The 14724-nt window shown below is 41.3% G+C and overlaps 1 protein-coding gene across 1 annotated transcript in view; it reads left to right on the top strand.

The window, feature by feature from the left end:
• The window catches only part of ITPR1 (inositol 1,4,5-trisphosphate receptor type 1), a 179973-nt gene that overhangs the window by 140773 nt on the left and 24476 nt on the right, over positions 1 to 14724 (top strand). Inside the window, exons 47-50 of the mRNA XM_067544403.1 lie at positions 4322 to 4497; positions 5618 to 5782; positions 7875 to 8070; positions 9393 to 9494. Of these exons, the coding sequence (XP_067400504.1) occupies positions 4322 to 4497; positions 5618 to 5782; positions 7875 to 8070; positions 9393 to 9494 (639 nt within the window). The remainder of the gene's footprint in view (positions 1 to 4321; positions 4498 to 5617; positions 5783 to 7874; positions 8071 to 9392; positions 9495 to 14724) is intronic.

The raw sequence follows: 14724 nt of genomic DNA, 5'->3' as shown, positions 1-14724 counted from the left end.
ATACTTCCATTACACATATAATACATGAACATAAGTATTATCATCTTACTTAGCATATTATAGCCTTTCTTACAGTGCCTGACATGACACATCTTACATGAATTATGATGATTTTGACATACTGATGTCACACAATATAATAAATCGTCCCCTCCCCCCCCATCCAGCCAGCGTGACACAGCCCACTTCGCAAACTTGTAAAAGTTGTCCTTTGAGAACACTGCTCTAGAAGAAGCTAGTGATGAGGTGAACAGATCTTGAGGGATTGTGCAGTCCCTGCTAAATCAGATAGTGACCTAGGGTTGGCGTGATCATTCCTAGCCATGATTCAGAGCCAGTTCAGGGAGATACTCCCAGCCGGGGCTTAATTGGATTCAGCTGACCACCTTAGAGGAGTGGGTTACTGACCATGGGGAAGGACACATGGGGTCATGTTAGCCAGAAGACACAACTGGAAGCCCTGGGGAAACTGAAGGTGCCATGTTGGGTGTTTATACTTCATATTTTGATTTCACTGCCTGTAAAACTGCATGGAAGAAATGTGCAGCTCAAGGTTTTTGCCACATTTCTGTAGGGTGAACGAGAACCCCCAAAATAAAACTTCATCCAGGAGAGAGTGATTCATGATGAAACTTCTGTGTTCCTTTCTTTCATCATTCTGACACTGGCCCTGCTTCAATATCCAATGCATAACGTACATATGAAATGGTTGTAGGTAACAGGCAGATATGTACTCTCTCCAACTGAACTTTCCTTTCTAATCCAGCTTGCCAGTCCTCCGATCTCTTAGTGATGGCATGGTGGGTTGCATGTTTCAAAGCTTCAGCCGAGTACATCTCAACCATAGCCCAACTAAAGCCCAAAATTAAGTGAGCCTTACATGTGAAATGGAAGCCACCAGATAGACTATCACACAAATAGTAAAGGAATAAGGTGAACTACAGTTTAGAGCGCCTTAAATTATCAATTTAGTATTTGATGCCAAGTTACAGTAGCAATGGAGTAGAGGCAGATCAGAACAGTAAAGTTACAGGGGAGTCTGAAATGATGGCCCTCTTCTCCAGTGAGGGCAGTGAGACAATATGTGACATGTTAGACCAAGTTCTCTGACACTGTGGCAAGAGGGTTGTTGTGGGTGGGAGGAGCTAGGTTAAATTCTGGACTCTAGGATTCTGTTTCTGCAGGAGTTCTCTCTTCTGCTACAAGAGACAGTAGAATGTTATCTGGACACTGGTCTCACCATCGGTGGGAAAGATTTAGCAAGTGCAAGCAAACAGTCCCCAAATTTTCTGTGTCTGATTTCAAAGATCAGAAGTTAAATTTTAAAAGTCTGAATTTATGGTTGTTAGTATAATGTTTAATAAATAGTTTATGTGGGATATGAGATACACCGTGTTGATTCTAGTGGAAAGGAACTCAGTGTTCTGAGTAAGATGGGAGAAGAAACAATCATTTGGCCTTTTAACTTTTAGGGACTTCGTCTCGCACATTCTCAATACCTCATGAACCATCTAACACTTTTTAAAAACCTCTCTCTGTTATTGATATAAAATCATTTTAAACCCTTGATTACTTAAATAGCAATAATCCTTTCAAAATGGATCATTTGGGCTTCCCCGAATTAGCTGTTACTACTCAAGAAAGGGAACTGGGAGTCATCATGGGTAGTTACCTGAAAACATCTGCTCAATGAGCAGCAACAGTGAAAAAGCTAACAGAATGCAAGAAACCATTAGGAAAAGGATAGCTAATAAAACAGAAAATATCAGAATGCTATTATATAACTCCATGGTACGCCCACAGCTCGAATATTGTGTGTAGTTCTGGTCACCTCATCTCAAAAAAGATGTGTTTGAATTGGAAAAGATCCAGAGAAGGGCAACAAAAATGATTTGGGGTATGGAACAGCTTCCATACATGGACATATTAAAAAAGACTGGGACTCCAGCTAAGAAAAGAGATGACATGGGGGGAATATGCTATCAGTCTACAAAATCATGAATGATGTGGAGAAAGTGAATAGGGAAGTGTTATTTACCACTTTTGAAAACACAATAATCAAGGGTCACCCCATGAAATTAGTAGGCAGCAGGTTTAAAACAAACATAAGGAAGTACTTCATGACACAATGCACAGTCAACCTGTGGAACTTGTTGCTATGGGAAGTTGTGAAGGCCAAAAGTACAATTGGATTAAAAAAATAATTAGATAAGTTCATGGAGGACAGGTCCATCAATGGCTATTGGCCAAGATGGTCAGGTATGCAACCTTACCTAAAGTATCCCTAACCCTCTAACTACCAGAAGGTAGGACTGGATGCCGGGATGTTTCACTCGAAATTGCCCTATTCTGTCCATTCCTTCTCAAGCATTTGGCACAGAGGCAGGATGCTGGGCTAGCTGGACCTAGTATGGCCATTCTTTATGTTCTTACAATGTGTCTACATGGTTCAGGCCAGCTGGATTCTGAGTTGCTGAGTGCATAATACTGTGAGATTTACCACTGTGTGGAAGGTCACAGTTTGCAAACTTGAATGCCTATAATTAGGTACTTAAAACCACATTTAGGCCCCTAAATAAGTTTCTGGAGTTTCCAAGATGCTGAGAACTTTCCATTGATCTTTGCAGTAGCATAGCACTTCTGAAAACATACACATCCTTCTGCCAGCAGACATGCAACAGACTCTTCAGACACACCTCGTCTGAGTAGGAGTGTACATGTCTTCATTGAGAACCACTCAACTTTGGCCAGTGATTGGTCATTCATAACTTGGAACTCTGTTTTCTAGGGGCTGAAATATTGCTTCCAGTATGCTCCCAGCCCTTACTGCCCCTGGGAGGCAGGAATGAGATTGTGATCTGAATTCCAATCTCTTTTCTGTTCTCACACCGCCCACTTTGAGAAGGAAGCAGAAAGTGCTGCTGGGGCAGCCTTAAAGTTCCCTTTTATAACAGCATTACATTCCACTTATTCTAATGCTGATGAGCAGCCTGTGGTGTGGCCTTTCAAAAACATGTACTGCATGCAGCCTTGAAGGTGTCTTTAATTCCAGCCAGATTTGCAGGCCTGCTGTGAATGGCTGAAACTGAAAAGAGAGAATATATTCATGTTTCAGATTTTATTGTCTCAGTCAGAATGTTAACACTTAAACAGGTAGCTAGATCGTTTAAAAGTGCATTCTGCCCTCTCTCTGGAATTCCAATGCCAAATGTATTCACTTCCTAAATGGTCTTTTGTAAAAGTCATTCTCTCTGCTTTCCCCTCCCTGTGGTGTGTGCAACTTTCAAATCTGATGCCCCTGTTTTGAGCATTGCATTTTTGTTTCTTAGGGCTCTGCCATGTTCCGCCATGGCAGCCATTTTTGTCCAAAGTTTCTGAACACACCGTGCTCTTTATGGGGGGGACCCGGATTTTATTTGTCCTTCCATTGTTTTTCACTCATCTAAAATAAGTAATTCGGACTGAAGCTAGATAGTTGTTCTTTGTATGTGGAAGCGCATAACTCTCATTCTCTCTCCTCCCAATCTTGTTTGAAAAAATCTTCACTGTGCATGCGTTGACATACTTACTGAAATGGAACAATTCCCTCAGTTCTGGCACAGGAGCTGCAGGCTGTTACAAAAATTTAGGGAATCTCTCCCTCTAATCTGGTTCCTATTGAGATACCAATGGTTTAGAAACATGCAACTCTTTTTATATGTGGCCTTTATCTTGAAGGGATGCTTGTTGATGTTTGAAGTAGCCCCAGAATGTGACAGTGTTGTAGGCCAGAGTTTTTTATGGCTCTTTAACGCAAGTGTATTTAGCCAGGCTGGCTGATGTTCTATAACCAAACAGCCTCATGGGACACTCCAAACAGAACTAGAAATACCAGGGGATGGCAAAAACTGGTATAAGTTTTAATTTGTTTGTTTTTTGTTTTTGTTTTTTTTAAAGCGTAATAGAAGGGTAGGATAGAAGGATAGGCCCAGGATACTTATGTGGTCTCTCTTGCCACCCCACTCAGGAAGCTACCGAGTGCATTAGAAAATCAGTCTGTGATGTTTTCAGATGTTAGTGTGCCTTAGTAATGCACCACAAAATGAAGAATCCTTTAATGATGATTATTGACGTAATGGTTTATGTGTTCAAGTAATATACTTAATTAAAATGTACCCAAGATGCTTTTACTCAGCTTTCCCACTTATCAATCTGTAATGGCTGAACAAGTGGGTTAGTGACATTGCCCAGTAATAACACTCAATACCATTTATCTGACTAATCTTGGCATTGTTATATTTAGTAGTTTGAAATATATAATCTTTTATTTTTTCCATCTTAGGTACACTAGAGCCCCACTTGTCGGGCTTACTCTGGACTGCTATGCTGATATCTTTGGCCATAGTTATAGCTCTTCCTAAGCCCCATGGTATCCGAGCTTTAATAGCTTCTACAATATTACGACTAATATTTTCAGTAGGTTTGCAGCCTACTTTATTTCTTCTGGGTGCATTCAATGTAAGTATCATGTCAGTTTTCATTGAAATTCTCTTACATTTTACATAAGAATTTCTTATCCACTCATGAAAATATCAGGCTCTAATACTCAGTCCAGAACACAGTGGAGTAATTGGATTGGGGCTCTTTTCTAAAAATAGAATTGCTGTGCTTCATTCAAACACTCTTCTCTGTTCATGCTCTGCTTTGTCACAGTCTAGTGACAGCTCCCAACTCAACCAGAAATGTTAGGAAATCTCTGTGACCTTACAGTACTTTGAGTTGTTTGCTCAAACCCTTCTCTTGTTCAGTCACTAAGCAACAGAAGATGGGAGATCAAGATTTATAATAATAATATAATAAAAAAATAACATGTCCCAAATACCTGTAGCTTATCTGCCAATCGAAGGGATCTACCAAGTGAGCCAAAAGGAAGCTGCTTTTTGACTAAGCCAATAGGAGCTGTGCAAAGGTTGCATCTCCTAGATATCTATTTGTGTATCTATTACATAATTACCTTAACGTAGACAACTGAGTTACACATCTTATCTAAATCTGTTTCACACAGTTGTCAGTGGTATTATTATTTGTTGTTGTGGTAATGCTTAACAGTTCCAGTTGTGGTTGGGGAACTGTTGATATTGGCATTGATGTGTGCTGCTACACAGGAAGATTACTGTATACCTAACGTAAAAATTCCTGGGTGATGGGAAAATGGAATATTTTCTTATTAACAAGTTACTGGGGACATCTCAGAAATTTAAGTGCTTCTGTTTTAAGGAGCTATTTGTTTTAGGCAGATGCACATGAGGGAGAAGTTAGTTCTATGCTTTTTTTTGGGTGATTTATTTTTGCATCAGGTAGTCTCAAATTTACTGATGTCAGTCACAAGTGAGATGAGCTTTTGTGTGCATGTTTTGTAGGGGCCCATTTTTGCTCTTCCGTCAGTTTAGGTTGGGTTGCATAGGTAGATGTAACTGAGGGCAGAGTTTGACCCATATGTATAAATTTCTCAATCATTCTACAAGTCCTTATTGCAGTTGTTGATATCAACATGTTGAATTGCCACTGACATAGAGTCTACAGTTGTCAGGCATGTATCACACACTATACTTAACCTTTACTGTAATTGTCTCCTTAGGTTTGTAATAAAATAATTTTCCTGATGAGTTTTGTGGGTAACTGTGGAACATTCACTAGAGGATACAAGGCAATGATCATGGATGTGGAGTTTCTTTATCATCTACTATACCTTCTTATCTGTGCTATGGGGCTCTTCGTACATGAATTTTTTTATAGCTTGTTGGTAGGTATTCATCCTCTTTTAAAACTTTGTCTGTGCATTCTAAAGCCCCCATCACAGTAATAACCAGAAGACATAAATGTGTTACAGTTCAATATCCCCAAAAAGAGAACCTAGATTCTCCACTTCCAGTGTAGCTGCTGTCCTGGGTGGGGTCACTTTTTAGTGGTGGTCTTTTTTCAGGAGACCAAAGTTAGGCTGTTTAAGTCTGAGAGCTTACTGGGGCACCCTCCCACTGCTCCTGCCCTACTCATGATCTCCTAACCTCATAGATAAATGGAAGACTTTTTAATTTCTTCCACCCTAGTACCATACACAAACAACACACACTGCTTTATTGTAATTAAAATATGGGATTTATGAATGGGTACAATTGCAAAGAGGACTCATTTAAAAGCATTTTGCCATTTCAGGCCCCATTTCCAGACAATTAAGGTATTGGGGGAAGTATATAAAGGCAGATTCCTTTGGCTAAATATGCTATTTCTTAGAATGTATAATTTGTCTCTGGTTCTGAGGTTAGGTAATAAATGAGCTCAAAATATACTGACTCAAAGTAACATCGATACCCAGTGAAGTATCCAAGGCTCAGCTAAGTCACCATGGTCAATACCCATGTTGGAAAATTCACTACAAAATTTGGCCCAGATAACACATAAATGATAGCTGCTTCAGGAGAAATCCTGGCATAAATGAGACACAGATTGTTCTGACAGACAAGTGATGCTTCCCCATTGTCAGAAGCTGTATCAGTGATTTACAGTGAAGTTGGGTGGTTAATATATTTTGGAGCCTTTTTTTTTTTTTTTTTTTTTTTTTTTTAAATCTCTGACTATGATTCCAGCCTTGGGTGAGTGACAAGGATCCCTTAAGCTTTTCCATTAGGTGCGGAGCCTACAATGCACAACACAATAATATTCTGTGTGTGTCATGAACAAGTATGTCTATAGCAGGAGGAAAGGTGTATCAATTTCCAAGTAAGCCCCTACTTAGTTGTTGCTAGCTACATCATCCTGTAACTGTTTTGGATTGTTTCCTTTATTCATTATAGAAAAATTGGGAAATGCAGTTTTACTGCCACAAACGTGTCTTCTGTGTAAGACCACTTACTCTTCTAGCATACAAATCTGCAATCTGATAACAAGGAAATATAGGAAAGGGCCATTAGCCTTTCTGCAAACCTCATATGACATTTATTCAGAGTTCTTTAGAGGAATATGCATAGGGTGGCGGTGTTGGGGAGGGGTGAGGTTTGCAGTTAGATTGTTTTACTATCTGTTTTAACATTTATTTTGTCCCATCATTCGATAACTGAGTGGGCCTTGTCATGTCTGTGATACGATAGATTTAGAAGAATGTGAAGGGAATGAAGTATTTATGTCTACAAAAAAACTAAGACAAAACCCAGAAAAGATTAACCCACCACCACAAATCCACCCCTTCCAGAAAACCCTTATTTTAAGCATGTCCTCTGTTTTTTTGATAAACTGAAGTTTAAAGGAAACCTGCCAAGTTAAGCTTCTGAAGTAGGTTATAGTTTTCAGTTTTGGTACTGAAGAGAGAGAATGTGAAGCAGAGATAATGTTGGAGAAAAGAGAGCACATGTTATCTGGTGTGCTGGTTACTCAGTAAGTACAAGAACGCTTTGTAAATTGAAAGCACTTAACCAATCAAAGATCCCAAAGTATTTTACTAACATTAATCAACATATGGTAATTAAAATAGTAGTATCCCGTTTTACAAAGAGGCAGCTACTCTTGTACAAGTCACTAGCACATCAGGATTACCACCAAAGTCTTCTGACCTGCAGCCTCTTTAATCCTTAATGCATCATCAATTAGATGGTTACTTCAGTATGGGGGGGGAAAAGTGCATTGGGAAAGGCACTGTAAAACCATTGGGGCCGTTGTGCCATTCCATGTAGATATTAGGTGATGCTCCAGAATTCTAACTATCTGCTTTTAAAAAGGACAAACCTTAAAACATTGGAATTAGATTATTTACATTCTACTCCGCATTACCCCAAAATTGAACATGCCACCAGTTTTGTTAGCAGTAAATTTGTGAAACAGCTTGACCTGCCCCTTTTTTCCAGCTTTTTGACTTGGTGTACAGAGAAGAGACCTTGCTGAATGTCATTAAAAGTGTCACTCGCAATGGACGTTCCATCATCTTGACTGCTGTTCTTGCTCTTATCTTGGTTTACCTGTTCTCGATAGTGGGGTACCTGTTCTTCAAAGATGACTTTATCCTGGAAGTAGATAAGCTGCCTAATGAAACGTTATTGCCAGGTTGGTATTGGACATTTTAACTGTACAAAGTTCAAAAGCATAAAGGGCTTGAGTCCTGTGAGATGGCATGAGCCGTGCAAGCTTCTAGGGGGTAATCAGCACCTGATAGGATTAAGTACAAATGTGGTTCCTGTAAAAGATGCTGTCCAAATGAGCAATTGACTGACACACATGGCACTCCTAATGTTGTGTAAACTAATACGAAGACCCCGGTCTCCCCAAAAAATGCAGATAGCATTTAAACTTTTCTTTTGCATACATTAGAGATTTCTTACACTGCATGCTATGACAGTCGAGATAATCAATTTCAGCTAAACATAGCTTCTGCCCTGACTTAATTGCAAGCATACTAGAGGCAGGGCATCCTTGTCGAGGGTTCCCTCCGTTTGTGAAGTTCACATCCTGCCTTGGTTAGGCAGAGCCTAAATTTGTTTACCTTTGAGCAAAAGCCCACTCGTTCTTCCAGGCTTTAACTGGTGAGGTTGCTGGTTGCAAATACTGGGAGACCTTGCAGGTTAACTTGTGGGATTTGGAGAGTTTATTTTTGCTTTTAATGATGGGTTTAATTCTAAACATCAGTAACAAAATAAATACAAATGAAAGGGGGTGTGAGAGATGCTCCTGTGAGGTCAAGCTTTATATTTTTCCTCCATTAGTTTTCTCAGTTTGCATTCAGAAGTAAAATGTTGCTTTCTATTAAGCAAGCAACTTAGTGATTGAGGAGTACAAATAGAACAGCAGATAACCTTATTAACTGGGCATTTTGTTTTTTCTCCAAAGCTTAAACTGATCAGAAAAACAGTACTTGATCTTCTTGCTACCAGAGGTTAATATTTACCATTTACCAGGCTCGAGGTCAATAGCTAAATGACTCTTTGTTTCAACTTTTCCACACAATTGGTGTCAATGCCAGGGACATCTGATTATCTTATATACTTGCATTGCATGATGAATGCAAGTTTTGAAGCACCTTGAAACCATATTGTCTGAACATAGTGTATCATAACAATTTCATCTACTTCACAAACTTTGGGACTGAGAACTGTGTACAATAATTGTATGGCGTTTGGTCCTAGTACACAGAAATGGACATCATTTTATTTTGTCTTTCATTTAAACATTGTTAAATAACTAGATGCAAGAGTTTAATCGGACGCTAACCTTCAAGTCTCAGTGGAAAAGTCTTTCTCAGGATTATATGTATGTTACTTAGTTTAGACTCAGTTCATATTACAGTGTGTGATAACCCCTGTGGATCAGTTATGTAAAAACTGAAGCAATGTTAAACTACATTTTTTGATGCCACAACTTGCATTTTATAGACCGCACAGAAGCTGGTGATACCATGGCTGGGGAGTTCCTGTATTCAGATATATGTAGAGCAGGTAATGGGGAAAACTGTTCTTCAGTCACTCCTTCAGAAGGTAGGTGTATTTCACTACTGAACTTTTATGCCACAGCTTTAATTTTCACCCTCTTCTAGCCAAGTACTTTAAATTAAAAAAGCTTGTGTAATTAAACCAGGTAGAATAAAGGTATCAAGGGCACCTCTGATTTGAGGGATGATTAACTCATCCCACCTCCCCAATAGCATATATGTCATTTAGTACATGAAGTACTGTGTGTGTGTAGACTAGAAATACTTAGTACTGAGCAATCCCATTGCAATAAAATGAACTGAATCAAAACACAGTGTTTTGAAATGCCTTTCCTTATGAATCTGAGAAGGTAAGAGTGATGCAGCTAGTCGTCTTTGTAAAATCCTGAACTTTGCAACCACAGATCAACAATTCCGACCTCAGAAGTTTCTCTCTGAATTCACAAGCACCTTCAAATGTTAGTGTGGAAAGATGCAGTCCAGTATAAATGTATTGGTGATGACAGTATTCTAACTAGTTAGTGAAGGAATATATTTTTAATATTGTTTTGGACTATAAAGAAATACTAAACAGAATAAATATGTAAATGGGTGTTAAAAAAGCAAGAAAAAACAAATGTTGGACATGAAATATAACAGTATGTTTATCCAGTCATGTATAGTACAATGGTCAGCCTTAAATTGAATAGTGAAATATTTTGTCTTATTTCCTACAAGTTAAATTTACTGCCTTGCTGAGATTTATGGTGTTGACTGGGAGATACAGACAATGTTGGTATTTTTCATTCAAATAAAGTATTTGTTTGAAAGGTCAATGATGGCCAAGAGTACTTTTTTTCAAGAGGAAATGTCTGTTTGCTCTAGTGTTCCCTATGATAAATTAAGTAACAGAGCAGGTACAAAAATAGTTTTTCTTTGAATGTTTGCTCATGTCCATTCCATGCTATGTGTGCATGCTCTGTGTGCACTGTTGTTGGAGATTTTTCCCTTAGTGGTATCCGTAGGGCCTGCTCTAGTGTCTTCTGGAGCAGTGTGCATATGCGTCAGTATAAGGGGCGCTGCCAGCCCCATGCCCTCTCAGTTCCTTCTTACTGCTCATGATGGTTGCTGGAACGACCCTTTCTTGCTCTGGCAAGGCTTCTTCCCAGTTGTTTTGGACTCTTTCTCCATTTGTAGTGCTAATAGGTTAGTACATGTAGTTTCGCAAGTAGCTTAGTTTGCCAAGTGTTCCTTCCCCAGATCTCAGGCAAGGCGGTGCAGGTCCTGACAGACAATACTGCATCCATGTTTTACATCAACAAGCAGGGAGGGGCTCAGTCTTCGGCCTTGTGCCAGGAGGTCCTGTGGCTGTGGGACTTCTGCTTGAAACACGCCATTCACCTCAAAGAAGCACATCTCCCGGGAGCCCGAAACCTGCTGGCAGATCACCTCAGCAGAGCCTTTTCCTTTCACCACGAGTGGTCTCTTCACCCGGAGGTTGTCAGTGTCCTCTTCCAGAGGTGGGGGCTTTTTCAGATAGACCTATTTGTCACTAGGCAACACAGGAAATGTCATCGTTGCGCAGGCATAGCAGGGGCTCCCTCTCCAGTGCCTTCCTGTTCTCGTGGGAAGCCCATCTCCTGTACTCCTTCCCTACAATCCCCTTGGTTCACAAGGTTCTCCTAAAAATCAAACGGGACAAGGCGAAGGTTATACTGACAGCCCCAGTGTGGCCCTGCCAGCCGTGGTTCGGCACGCCCCTGGACCTCTCCGTGGCAGTGCCACTCATGCTCCCATGCCACCCAGACCTGATCTCACAAGGGCCGTGGCCGGCTGCTTCACCTGAATCTCGCCTGCCTGCGCCTGACTGCACGGCTGAACCCCGAAGAGCAGGTGTGACCCGCTGTACCCCATGTACACTCTTATGGTGTGAGTTGTGTATCGTTCATGTTCACCCTTACAGTGTAACTGTGTATAGTCAGATGCAAAGTACGCCACGTGAGGTGTTTTTGGAATGCTCACGACGTCCTGAACGTTATTGTCGTGGTGGCATGTTTCCTGCAGTGTCACGTGTGTATAGAGATATGAAACTCTGCTCTGTCCTGTCCCCAAATGTGTGTCTCACCTGGCTTGAATAGATGCAGACAAGCACAAAGCTGTGTTTCCATGGTCAGCAGAGGCATGCATACCGGAACAGTGGACTGGCCTGAGTACCTGGGAGCACTTTGGAAGAAATCACGCCCATTGCCAGACATGGCTGATCACCTGACCCCAGGGCTGTCAAGGAAACTTATTAAAAAGAAAGAGGCATCTTTGTCTCAGGGCTCTCCCTTGGAATCCATCTTCTAAGCAACACCAAAGACTGAGAATCTGACCACGGGGGGCATCGCAGCCAGCCTGTGTGGTACGCTAACGTCACAGACTGAAAGTTACTGAAATATTAATCTTAGTTTAGAATGCGAGTTGCCTTTTAGTTAATTGTGACCAACTCCTTGGCTCATTATTAACCTCTTGATTTATATTAATCTGACTTATATTCACTTAAAATCTTGCTGCAGTGAATAAATGTTTGTTTTATCTAAAACAGTGCATGTGGATTGAGTGCGTGCAGAGGCCTCACTTAGAGTGACAGAGCTGGTGCATATCAATTTCTTTGATAAATTGACGGACAAATGTAAATGAACTTGCAGGGTACAGTGAAACCTGAGCACTGAACACAGTAAAATGGCAGTTCCCGGGATTGCATCTGGGACTGGGGGGTGTTTGCCGGGGGTCTATCCCATGAGTGGCTGGCCAGAAGCACTCCTTCACTCGGTCAGGGACCAATTACTCGCAGGAGACTGGGTGTGGGCTGACCCAGGAGTGGGTTGTTCACACAGCGAAGCAGGGTAAGTCGGGGCCCAAGAGTGAAGAATTGGGGTGACACAGCTACACACAGTCCAGATTGCAGGGGGGAACGGGGGGAACATCATAGTAGGCCTGCTCAGATCAGGTTCTGCAGTCTTGCTAGGTAGTAGAAAACCTTCCACCAGGGTTACCTACCTGACTAAGTGGAAATGTTTCACTTGTTTGGCCTCTGAATGGCATTTTTCTCTATTCTGATCTTCCCTGCAATCCATCGTGGACTATCTGCTTCACCTAAAGCATCAATGTCTGGCTTTCTCATCTGTTAAGGTTCACTTGGCAGCCATCTCAGCCTTCCACTCTCTAGTGAAGGCAGATCAGTGTTCTCCCACGAAATGACGGTCAGATTATTCAAGGATCTGGAGAGGCTCTGCCCTCTGGTTCGCAAACTGATCCCCTCTACCCGATGGGATTTAAACCTAATCCTGCTGAGACTCACAGGACCCTCCTTCAAGCCATAAGCATCGTGCTCCCTGCTCCTTCTCTCTTGGAAGGTCACCTTCCTGGTGGCCAGAAGGATCTCTAAGATCAAAGCCCTTACATCAGAACCCCCTTATATGGTGTTCTTCATGGACGAAGTCCAGTTGCGCCCCCATCCAGCCTTCCTACTAAATGTGATGTCGCACTTCCATAACAACCAGGATATCTTTCTGCCAGTCATCTTCCTAAAATCCTACAAGTCCGCTGAAGAATGGCAGCTTCATATGTTGGACATTAGGCAAGCCCTCGCCTTTTATGTTGAGAGGACTAAGCCCTTCTGCAAGTCCATGCAGCTCTTTGAAGCAATAGCAGAAAGGATGAGAGAGCTATCTGTGTCATCCCAAAGAATCTCATCCTGGATAACTGCCTGTATTCAGGCTTACTATGAGCAGGTGAATGTCCCACCTCCAGCCATCGTGACCACCCATTCCTCAAGAGCCCAGACTTTGTCAGCAGTGTTCTTGCACAGGTACCAATCCAGGACATCTGCAGAGCCACAGCCTGGTTGTCCGTTCATACCTTCACGTTCCACTGCGTTATCACCCAGCAGGCTGAGATGATGCCAGTTTTGGGAGAGCAGTGTTGCGGTAAGCACGTCTATGAACTCCGAGCACACCTCCAGGCTTACTGCTTGTGAGTCACCTAGCATGGAATGGACATGAGCAAACACTTGAAGAAGAAAAAAGGGTTACTAACCTTCCGTAACTACTGTTCTTCGAGATGTGTTGCTCATGTCCATGCCATGATTCACCCTCCTTACCCCTCTGTCGGAGTTACTGACAAGAAGGAACTGAGAGGATGAGGGGCCAGCAGCACCCCTTATACTGGTACGTATGCACGCGGCTCCAGAGGGTGCTAAAGCCAGGCCTATGGATACCATTAAGGGAATAATCTCTGGCAATAACGCTTGCAGCATAGCACATACCTAGCATGGAATGGACATGAGCAACACATGTCAAAGAGCAACATTTATGGGAAGTTAGTATCGTTTTTTCCTTCCATTCTTTCCTGGCTGTAGGAGGCATGAGATGATCTTGGTGGTCTTCACTTACTTTATTTGCAAAAAGAGAGACATAGGAAACTTGTTAATATCAGAGTTCGAGTTGATATCTGATCATATCGACATTGCTCTATATCCAGCGGTGAATGTGATGCACAAATCTCTGATCACCTCCCTAATGTTCAGAGATGTCTAGATACAACATTTTGATTTCGACCCATCTTTAACATTTAATATTGTAATAACTAAACATGCATTTTTATTATCATGGCAAAGTCATGTTTTTTTTTTTTTTTGGTTTTTTTTTATAATCTATTTTTGCGGAATTCTCATAATTGGTTCTGGAGCTTCTAGACTCAAAATGGATGGATTAAGAATGCAAAGAACAAACTCTGAAGTTATAGCCAAACTGATAAAAGTTGGTGAAAAAGAAGTCTGTACCTTTCAAATAAAATAATTTCCATAGTTGGTAATGGCATGTTAGCCATTGGAAATGCAAGAAACAAAGCTTTCGTTTTGGTGCATTGATCAAGGTCTGGCCAATTGTTCCTCGGACAGATACCAGGGGATAGTGTATGAATAAACACTTTGCCCTCAGAGCTGTGAAAAAGCTATGGTTCTATATAGACAGGCATCTGGTAAGCTAGAGTTGAGCATTGTAACAGAATAGGGAAAAGAATTTAGCCAACTCAGACAGCACTAAAAACTAGAATCAGAATTTTCTGAATTGGTGGGAATAGGAGGGGCACAACTGAGCCAACTGTGGAGACCAGCTGACCAGCTGCTGTTCTGTTCCTAGCTAACAAGTGCTGTTGTGATGATCTGCATATTTATTAGATACATACAGTTAGTCATATGATTTTTTTTTTAAAGGGAGAGAAGAAAATTCACAGCAATAGATGATTCAAAGAAT

Source organism: Emydura macquarii, unplaced genomic scaffold (genome assembly GCF_026122565.2).
Source record: "Emydura macquarii macquarii isolate MOO-44397 ecotype Brisbane River unplaced genomic scaffold, CSIRO-AGI_Emac_v2 contig_968, whole genome shotgun sequence".
NCBI classification, from domain to species: domain Eukaryota; kingdom Metazoa; phylum Chordata; order Testudines; family Chelidae; genus Emydura; species Emydura macquarii.
Note: the sequence above shows the minus strand (reverse complement) of the source record. Positions and strands in the feature narration are given on the sequence as shown.